At 45.1% G+C, this 9,874-nt stretch overlaps 2 protein-coding genes across 2 annotated transcripts; one reads left to right on the top strand and one right to left on the bottom strand.

Moving 5' to 3' along the window:
• Positions 1-1,477: 1,477 nt before the first annotated feature.
• Positions 1,478-2,917, bottom strand: snapin (SNAP associated protein). The gene is made up of 4 exons (XM_085378192.1): positions 2,498-2,917; positions 2,326-2,372; positions 2,135-2,253; positions 1,478-1,869 (listed from the first exon to the last, which is right to left on the bottom strand). The coding sequence occupies exons 1-4, from the start codon at positions 2,692-2,694 to the stop codon at positions 1,762-1,764; spliced, it is 471 nt and encodes a 156-aa protein (XP_085234318.1). The 5' UTR covers positions 2,695-2,917; the 3' UTR covers positions 1,478-1,761.
• Positions 2,504-9,069, top strand: chtopa (chromatin target of PRMT1a). The gene is made up of 6 exons (XM_085378191.1): positions 2,504-2,947; positions 3,449-3,538; positions 4,574-4,724; positions 6,847-7,021; positions 7,406-7,549; positions 8,174-9,069. The coding sequence occupies exons 2-6, from the start codon at positions 3,474-3,476 to the stop codon at positions 8,362-8,364; spliced, it is 726 nt and encodes a 241-aa protein (XP_085234317.1). The 5' UTR covers positions 2,504-2,947; positions 3,449-3,473; the 3' UTR covers positions 8,365-9,069.
• Positions 9,070-9,874: the final 805 nt, after the last annotated feature.

Raw genomic sequence — 9,874 nt, 5'->3', positions numbered from 1 at the left:
ATTTAGCTGGATGTGAGCAGACAGGCTGTCTCTGAACACCTCAGAGTTCACGCTGCTGCCTCTGTCCTGTGTCACATCGTTAATAGACACCAGTGTCCCAGTGCCACTGGCAGCCATGCACACCCGAGCCATCACTGTGTTTTACAGATGATGTGATATGTTTCTGATCACGAGCCGTTCCACACCTTCGTCATACTGTTTTCTTGCCATCGTTCTGGTTGATCTTGGTTTCATCTGTCCAAAGGATGTTTTTCCACAACTGTGCTGGCTTTTTCAGTTCTTTTTGTTTAATCAAAGTCCAGTCTAGCCTTTCTATTCTTGAGGCTTATGGTCGGCCTGCACCTTGCAGTGAACCCTCTGCATTTAGACTTGGACATCGATACAGCTACCTCTCCTGGAGAGTGTTGTTCACCTGGTTGTGATGGGGTTTCTCTTCACCGTGGAAATGATTCTGTGATCATCCACCACTGCTGTCTTCTGTGGACGTCCAGGTCTTTTTGTGTTGCTGAGTTCACCAGTGCTTTCTTTCTTTCTCAGGATGTACAATCTGAAGATTTTGCCACTCCTAATATTGCAGCAATTTCTCAGATGAGTTTTTTCTGTTTCCAGTTTAAGTACGGCCTGTTTCACCTGCATGGAGAGCTCCTTTGACCACATGTTGTCTTCCAAATGCAAACACCACACCTCAAATCAACTCCAGGCCTTTTATCTGCTTAATTGATAATGACATAACGAAGGAATCACCCACATTTGTCCAATTACTTTTGGTTCGTTTAAAAAGCAGGTGGCACATGTTAAGGAGCTGAAACTCCTAAACCAGGGGTGTCGAACTCCAGGCCTCGAGGGCCGGTGTCCTGCAAGTTTTAGATCTCACCCTGGGTCAACACACCTGAATCAAATGATTATTTCATTACCAGTCTCTGGAGAACTTCAAGACATGTTGAGGAGGTAATTTAGCCATTTCAATCAGCTGTGTTGGTTCAAGGACACATCTAAAACCTGCAGGACACCGGCCCTCGAGGCCTGGAGTTCGACACCTGTGTCCTAAACCCTTCATCCAATTTGGATGAAGATCGTCTCAAATGAAAGCTGCACATTATGTCAGTGTCCATTATATAATTGGAATATGTTTCAGTAAACGGGTAAAAGAAAAAAAGAAAGAAAACAACAGCAACTTGTGTCAGTGTCCAAATATATAAGGCCCTAACTCTGTGGTCTGCCACTGGGCTGCTGAGTTACTGGGGTTTCCAACACTTCCACTTTTGACACCAGTGAATACCACTTCCAGTTGATTGTGTATCATCGTGGAGTAAAGATTCACCGACAGTGGCATCTTGTACACTTCCACACTGCCTTACAGTGAATGACCCATTCTTTCACAAATGTTTGTGAGGCAGGTTGCAAAGCCAGTGATTGATTTCACACACCTGTGGCAATAAAAACATCAAAAGATTAAGAGCTGTGGCTCCTATAGTTTTGTCCACATAGTGTATCTATTTATTGAGTGCATTAGAATTATTACATAAATATCTCCACTGTGCAAGCCCGTACTCTGAAGTTGCCAAATGGTAAGCAGACAGCAGCTTTTTCACTGTGACAAAAGCAGAACATCAGCGAGGTATTAAACAAAAAGACAAGCAAATGTCAAAGGAAGACCGGCCCCTCCTGGTTTTTAGCTTCCTATAATCACAATCAACCGTTCCTGCTGATCAAAATAGCTCACAGTATTTACTGTGTGGAGCAGGAGGTTCAAGGTGAGGTTCATGGTTTACTAGGTGAGCGGGAAGCGAAGACGCCCGATGTCTCCAGTATCGTCTTCCTCCGCGCCGTCTCTTTGGCCACGTTGTGGTTGAGCCGCCTCAGACGTTCCTGGACAAAGAAAGCTCAGGTTGTGTAATGTTTCTATATCGTTTTCACACCATTTTCAGGTAACTTGAATAGTTAGTATATCTGTAGTCGCCATGGAAATCGGAATTACAAGTCTCGTCATACAGTATTTGTAGTATACCTCCCTTACAGGGGCCCAATATTACATTATACTAATTTCCTGCCTAATGTGACGAAGGCTGATCGTAGGCATGCTGACGGGCAGAGCGTGATACAGAAGAAGATCAGCTACAGACTGGTCACTGACCTGAGCGTTCTGCAGGATGTTGTTTACTAGCACAACTCTACGCCTCGCATTCAGCAACTTCTTTACATATGGGTCCAGGTCCAGAGCCACCTTCTGATGTTCGTTTATCCTGCATAACTCTGAAAAACCGCACACAGCACGTTATTTATGAATCTTTTATAGCTGATGCTATATTTGAAGCAGGACCTTACCTGTGGCCAGACCGTCTATATGTTCTCTTAATTCCACTTGGCTTTTTCTGTAAAGAAACGTGAGTCACGTGAGTCCAGAGACAACTGAACAACAAAACAATCAGTCTGACGGGGAAAGTCAGCTGACTGTCAACAAGCTGGCGCGGTCTAATCTAACGAGGACGCGAGTTACCTGACCGAGTTCACATGCAGGTCGAGCTGCTGTATCGCTGGTCTCAGGAGGTCGAGCAAACCCTCGGCAACAGCATCGTTACCAGAAGAACCTTCGACTAAAGCTGTAGCTGCCATTTTACTGAACCAGCGCGAGCGGACAGGAAGTCGTGTCCTCGTGACGTCAGCGTCACAAGAACCTCTCCATTTTCTTCCCATCAGTAGCCAGGAGCACCATTTTAGGCTTTCGGATCGCGAAGGAGTCTCGATTTCCGCGTTATTACAATATTCCTGGGAGAGTTTGATATAGGGTCGCTTACCTAAGCGCTGTTTCAAACCGCGCGTGCGTGGGGAGCTGTATATGGTCAGTTGTATTTAAACAGGATACACGGACACCTATACGAAGCCGCCGTGCTGCTAAAGCTAACCTTAGCTAGCTTTGAGGCATTTCTCTACCAACGCAGAATCCGCTGTAAGTATGAGACGAAGTTGTTGTTCGTCGATAAACGACATGCTAGCGAAGACGAGGCGGAATCGTTACTCCGTGTTCTTGTCTCTGCAGTTTGTTATAACCGGATGGACGCTCGCTAAACATTTAATTTTTCCACCGGACGTGATCGACAATTGGGTTAAAATTAAAACGTTCTCTTAAAGAATCGATCCCTTTTGTTGCTGGTGACACAGAAAAGAGTTTAAAGAAGTTGAAAACTTTGCTAAGTCAACCAAACTGGCGGTGGTCTGAAGTGTAGCTTGGGTGGGAGGGGGTCGTGGGTTACTCCTACAGGGAGGATTTGTGTGACACTGTGTGTAGTCCTCAAAATAATCTCTCTGTTAAACACGTGTGTAACAGATGTTAATTACAGCAAATTCCTTGCAACAGTGACTTAAAAGTGGTAATTTAACTTCTAGTAGTAGTGCGTACATTATGTGTAAAAGAGAGGGAGGTGAAACACATTCTCTTTTCTGTTTCCAGGACTCTACAATCAAAGTCTTTCAAAATGAGTGCGGCTGCCTCCCAAAAAGTTGTCCTGAAAAGCACCACCAAAGTGTCCCTAAATGAGCGGTGAGAGGCTACGCACCCTGTCAGAAATTAGTCACCTGCTGCCAGCCTTGGCTTGTGCAGGTTCTGATACTCTCTGCGGAACCTACTGTTGGGACCAAACCTGATATGGATGCAGCTCTGGCTGTTCCCGTGTGTGCGCTGCTCATTCAACTCTCTTGGCCCTGTCCTTGTTTGTGTTACATGTAAATGAAGTGTGGGGCAGGAGGGGCTTGCCCAGGCCAAATGTTTTGTGTGAGCAGCACGCACATGTAGACGAGGGGTGACTGTAGCGGTCGTGGTTGGTAAAGCATACGCAGAACCAGACCACCATCCTGTAAATGCCTCGGCACGCTGGCTCCCTGTTTAAACAGCACTGTATACGTCATGTATACACCATTAAATGGGACAGGAGGGCTAAAGCTAAGTCAGTGAGATGGGGCATCTCGTCTTTTCTGCCTCTCATCTTTTTCTCTCTCAGACCAGTAAAAGTGAAGCTTTTTATCTCCTCGTGTTCTATCATCTTTCTTCTTCTTCTTTCTCCTTTCCCTGCTCAGAGTACTCAGTCCTAGCTTGGACGTGACAAGGGACTACCCCTTCCCCCCAGTTCCCTAGTTCCTGACCACTTGGTGGTTTAAATAAAGTCACGGTCCATCCTGTAAGTGGCTGGGTGCCAAAGCACACCTCATGCCCTGGCCTCTGCTGCTGCGACATGATGACATCCCTGCAGTGTCAGCTGGAGGCTCGTAAGTGGCAATTGTGGCTCTTCTTCTGAAACTTTCTCTCTCCTTCTGTCCTGAAGTCTGCTTTCAACTGTTTTTTCTCCTTGTGTTAATTTTACAACACAGGCTAAAGTCAAGTGTAAGTAACTCTGGAATATCATATGATTGAGAGAGAAAATAAGTGCCAACAAGTGGAACAAAGTCTAACATGACTAAAGAGCTGCCACGATCGTCCATATGAGAAATGACATGATGTGGAACCCTGCTTCCTCCTCCTCTGTATATCCCCTGTCCCCTTCTTTTACTTCCTCCTTCTTTTTCCCTCCCACCTCTAAAGCTTCACTAACATGCTGAAGAACAAGCAACCCACTGCGGTAAGCATTCGAGCCACCATGCAACAGCAGCATTTGGCTAGCGCCCGCAATCGTCGGCTGGCCCAGCAGATGGAGAACCGGCCTTCGGTGCAAGCCGCTCTGAATCACAAGCAGGTGAGCGCGACGCTCGGGTGAAATTGGTGTCCGTGGCACTGTTGGTTCCATCTGAATATGTTTAACCCGAATTAAGGCTACGTCCACACGTACACGAGTGTTTTTGAGAACGCAGCTTCTTCTGTGCGTTGGGCCTTTCATCCACACGTGCACGGCGTTTTGCATCACTGAAAACAGATTTTTAAAAACTTTATGTGTGGACTCAACGCCAAGGGTGTGCACCTTTTTTTTTGCATCACACGTTATTGTTTCCATGCGATGAATTTCTACAATATTGACAAAATATTGTTGCTGTTAATCTGCAGCTTTTACATGCTTTCATATACAAATACAGTTTAGAAAGACATCTTTGTTTACGCTTTCCCTCCCAGGCTGCTCGACTTCTGATTGGCTAACATTTCTACACAGTTAGGATTATAGACAGGGCTGCACATAAGTGGTCTGCAGGTGCGCATGCGCTGTCAAAATAAAAGACGCGCACCAGATAAGAAGTTGCAACGCGCGTTTGCGTACATAAGATTTTCTGGAGGAGGACAGACATTTGTTTAGAACTCTTAAAGATGTCAAAGAAGCTCCTTTAAGCAATTACTGTGATGTTCCTCCACCTCCAAAGAATAGCAGAAGGAGTCCGAAGAAACACGTATTCTCGTAAGTGGTTGCAGGAGGTGAGCTGGCTTCAAACAAATGATGAACGCACAGAGATGTGGTGCGGAATGTGCCGTGAAATTCCCACTCTAGCGGACAAAAACACTGCCTTTTATATGGACGCAAACGCGCGTTGTAATTTCTTATCTGGTGCGCGTCTTTCATTTTGACAGCGCATGCGTACCTGCGGACCACTTATGTGCAGCCCTGATTATATCGCCACCTGTTGCTTTGGGTCGTTTTTGAAAGCTATTCAATTTGTTTTTTGCATATAAATGTTGACGGGATTTTTTTATTTAAACGGAAAATCTCAGTTTACAAAAACACCTGTGTCCATGTGGACGTGGCCTGAGTGTGTGAGTAGAGAAGGAAATCAGTCACCCGTGGTTCTCTGATGCTGCTGTTCACCACAGCAGTGGGTAAATAAAGAGCACAACCGAAGCTGAACTGCATCTATGGTCCAGTCAGAATCTGTGATCTTGAATATTTTGGATCCATCCAGTCCTCCAGCTGGTCTCTGACCTGGTCAGTCTGTGGACAAAGTGTGATGTGAAATTTAAAAAAAAAAAAAAGATTACCTGGAGCCTGCAGACATCAAACCACAGTGTCAGCAGTGATGCTGAGGGAAGGTATTAGGTTTGATAGGAAAACACCTGGATTTTTCCATTTTTATATTAACAATGACGTAAAAGCGATCGTGCCAAAACGGTTTATTATTCCAGCCATTCCCCAAACCTTGGACTGCCACAGCCCAGTTTGAAATGTGAAAAGCTTCTGCTGCTCACAGCTCTGATCAGTGTTTGACAATTAGGCATTTCTTTTACGTTTCGGGTGACTTAATTCTCCACACGCTGCTCTGATTTCTAAATGTTCTTTCCAAATAACGGGGATTGAAAAATGGGTCGGAAGACGATCATCCCCTGGGCTTGTTTCAGTTTTCATGGCAACCTTAAACTGACTGCAGAGTCCAAGTTAAAATGTCCTTTTTGACAGAAATGTTCAAAGCCCTTTGATTTTGGAACAACTCCTGTACAAGTATAAGACCTTTTAAAATGATGTAGTCTATAATAACAAGTTCCTGGCTCTTTCAAAATTAAAATCAAAGGAAGAATCCAGCTAAGGTACCGACAGCATTTTAGATTTGATTTCTTATTTGTTAACGTTTGTGATTGGAGTCGACTGCAGCGTTTGTGCAGAGTGTGAGAGTCCTGGGTGAAACGTGTGCATGCACACAGAGCAGCATGATTGCAGCCTTCATCGCAGCTCTGTGGCAGCACGTGAAATCCAGCCTGCCCAGCACCTGTAGGTCACGCTGGCCTCGTTCAGTAAAGACTTGCTGTGAGTCTGAGCCGCAGGTCATTACGAGGCTCCTGTTACTGCCATGTGCAAGATGATATTTCCTGAGGATTCAGCTTACTGATTTTAATTTTGTCGTAATTGCTTTTGTAATGTAGCATTTGTAATTAACATGTGTCAGAGCCTAAAGCAGCGACTGGGGAAGAGCAACATCCAAGCCCGGCTGGGTCGGCCTGTTGGGGCTCTGATGCGTGGAGGACCTCCTGGAGGCAGAGGAGGAATGCGCGGGATGAACAGAGGAGGTCTTCGGGGACGAGGCAGAGGAGGCATAATGAGGGGAGCTCTGTCCCTGAGAGGTATGTATCAACAAACTTCAGTGTCTGCCTGGATTCTAATGGCATCCTTTAAGCTGTGTACATACTGGAAGTGATTTGCAGGAGACTGTAGATGGTGAAACACATTTGGCAGGTGGGACCCAGGATCTTATCTCTCATCTCAACGTCCATGCAAGCGACTACCAATGAGTGCGCAGGGTGCCATTGATTGACATGTAGCCTAGCATTGAATGCATTAGAGAATTACCTAGGCAACTGGTACCTGGGATGTCTGCAGGAGACGGGCCGCCAACCTTAATGCCATGTGGGACTAGTGAAATGCTTTCAGAAACGTTGGTTTGACTGTCGCTTCGTTTTTAAGTCTTGCTTCGTGCTCCTACTGAGTGTTGGCTTTGCATTACACAGGGAAGCGAGGTTCTACAGGTGGGCCCATGCGAGGCCGTGGTTCTGCCGGTCGTATGGCAATGCGTAGAGGAGGCCGCCAGCGTGGTGCAGGTGTTGGAAGAGGAGGAGCTCTGTCCCGAGGAGCAGCTCGAGGAATGCCCAGAGGTCAGGGGCTTATTGTTATTTAATTCAGCTTATTTGTGTAGCACCAGTGAACTGTCATTTTTTAATATCTATTCAAAACTGTTTTATTCATACAGTGCAAGTCACAGCAGCGCTCGCCTCAAAGTGCTTCATGTTACGGTACAGACGCTGACACAGGACAACAAAAAGTGATAACTAATGACTAAATGTAGAGTGGGGTAAATGCTGTAGCTGGATAAAGGTGCATCATGGGAAGCTCCTGGCAGCCTAGGCCTATTGTAGAGTAACTAAGGAAGGATTCAGGGTCACCTGATCCAGCCTTAACTATATGCTTTATTAAAAAGGAAAGGTTTGAGCCTAATCTTAAAAAGGACAGAGGGTGTCTGTCTCCTGGATCCAGACTGGGAGCTCTTCCACAGAAGCTGAAGGCTCTGCCTCCCATTTAAACTTCAATTATCTGATGAGCTACAAGTGAAGCAGCAGATTGGGAGCGAGGTGCTCTGTTGGGGTGATGCGGTTCTTTGAGGGCTCTAAGATAAGATTATTGAAGACTTTGTGAGGGGGACTTTAAATTCAGAGCCAACAAAACATTTGCTCTTCAGTTGAACAAACTCCTGAAGATTTCTGCTCTGTGTTGCTTGACAGGTCGCGGGGGGCTGCGTGGACGTGGCGGTTTTGCTGGGCGACGTGGACGCGGCCGAGGTGTCGGTAGACCGGCTGTTACTCGCGAGCAGCTGGACAACCAGCTGGATGCCTACATGTCAAAGACTAAGGGACATTTGGACGCAGAACTGGATGCCTACATGGCCCAGGCAGACCCCGACTCTATGGAGTAAAGGACTGTGGACTGAGCACACAGAGGCGCTGAAGTTGGACGAACAGTGTAGTGTTGATGTGCTGAGAAATGATTGTTAATTTAGCTGAAAGTGATGACACTTTAGGTGGCACCCAGTAGCGGTCTAAACAATATTGTGTGGGTCACTGCTCGGTTGTGCATCGACCCGCTCGTTCAGAGCCCTTTTAATCCTGGAGGGACTTCTTATGCATTAACAAACCCTGCTGTTTCTAGACTTCTGTGTCCAAGACGGGTTTTTTCCGTTGTCATTTTTTTTATTTATTTTTTTTTCTCCAAAGGGACAAACTGTCAAAATTTTACATTTCTTGAAAGCAGTTTTTAAATGTGCTTTTCTTTTAAACATTTGCCTGCTCGAATCGTGGGAATTCAGAAGTTTTAAGCATCACTTTGTTTGCCGTTTGCTTACAGTGAAATGTTCTAGGTGAAATTTGAATTAAAGTGGAAACTATTTCCTTAATTGTGTCAAATGTCTGAGTTTTAAATGTGCATTCACATCCAAGAGCTGGCTGTCTTTGAATGGTGTTTTTGTAGGAGGGGGGGTTGATGCTTTCACTTCTGCTGTTTTCACAAAGTAACTTTGAGGATGCCATGTTCATTTTGGGCCGAAGATGGCTTTGTTGCACCAACAGAATAGTTCTCATGAGTCTGTGGGGTATCTAATGAAGTCAGAGGACTTAGTGCCACAAAAAATAAACAACTTTTGGAAAAACCTTGTTTGTTTTTTTTAATGAAACTGAATTATTCCCAAGTCTTTCACTTTGCCCTCTTTGACCTTTTTTTGTAAAAAGAAAACTACAGTGAGTTTCTGGAGTTTGGAGGCTCAGCATTTCTCTCAGCTTGTACTTGGGTGCAGTCTTTGATCTGAATAGTTTGTTGTGACTTGATTGGATTTTAGAATCTTATTTCTTCATTGTTCAGCTGTTTGGTTAATTTTCTGCGATGAATTTTAATGTAGTTCCTGTTTTGTTTAGAAATCGTTCGTGTGTCAACACAAAAGGTTAAACAGAGATGGTCATTTCACCCGTTAAAGTATGCTTGTAGGTAACATTCACAAAGGTAGCATGGTTTGGCACTTAATTTTACCCGTCAGAGTATTTTTCTAGCTAATATTCATAAAGGTAGGACAATTTGCCACTGAATTTCGTGTTGTGCGCATGCGCAGAAACAACGGGTAGGATGGATTACCAGAACACCGGATCAATCCAAAGATTGATAATGCTGATACCACATTGGTATCAGATGGTTGCATAATGCGATCAGTATTTAAATTTGCATTTAGTACTGTTGCTGTTTCATCCGAAAGTGGACGTCTCTGTGCTAAAAGCACTTGTCACGTGTCTTGCATATTTTGTTGCCAAGCCCTCAAATGAATGAGGCTGAGCAGACGCGTCACGTATGTAGAACGCAGTGAGTGATGGCAGACACAAAGGAGCATCCTGTGGAGACACAAACACTAGAAACTTTGCAGGAAGGCTATTTGCTATTGTGAC

The sequence above is a fragment of the Diplotaxodon limnothrissa genome, linkage group LG18 (genome assembly GCF_057381915.1).
Source record: "Diplotaxodon limnothrissa isolate DT_005_m linkage group LG18, D_limnothrissa_male_GT1.1, whole genome shotgun sequence".
Taxonomy (NCBI): domain Eukaryota; kingdom Metazoa; phylum Chordata; class Actinopteri; order Cichliformes; family Cichlidae; genus Diplotaxodon; species Diplotaxodon limnothrissa.
This window is presented reverse-complemented; position numbering and strand designations above follow the sequence as displayed.

What these genes read in the sequence shown, in the direction of transcription:
- snapin (XM_085378192.1), bottom strand. Translation starts at nt 2,694, where the DNA reads ATGGGAAGAAAATGGAGAGGTTCTTGTGACGCTGACGTCACGAGGACA. An exon ending in CTGCATGTGAACTCGGTCAG is followed by an intron (nt 2,373 to 2,497) that starts GTAACTCGCGTC and finishes GTTTCTTTACAG; the next exon opens with AAAAAGCCAAGTGGAATTAA. An exon ending in ACATCCTGCAGAACGCTCAG is followed by an intron (nt 1,870 to 2,134) that starts GTCAGTGACCAG and finishes TTCTTTGTCCAG; the next exon opens with GAACGTCTGAGGCGGCTCAA.
- chtopa (XM_085378191.1), top strand. Translation starts at nt 3,474, where the DNA reads ATGAGTGCGGCTGCCTCCCAAAAAGTTGTCCTGAAAAGCACCACCAAA. An exon ending in CCGCTCTGAATCACAAGCAG is followed by an intron (nt 4,725 to 6,846) that starts GTGAGCGCGACG and finishes AACATGTGTCAG; the next exon opens with AGCCTAAAGCAGCGACTGGG. An exon ending in GGGAGCTCTGTCCCTGAGAG is followed by an intron (nt 7,022 to 7,405) that starts GTATGTATCAAC and finishes TGCATTACACAG; the next exon opens with GGAAGCGAGGTTCTACAGGT.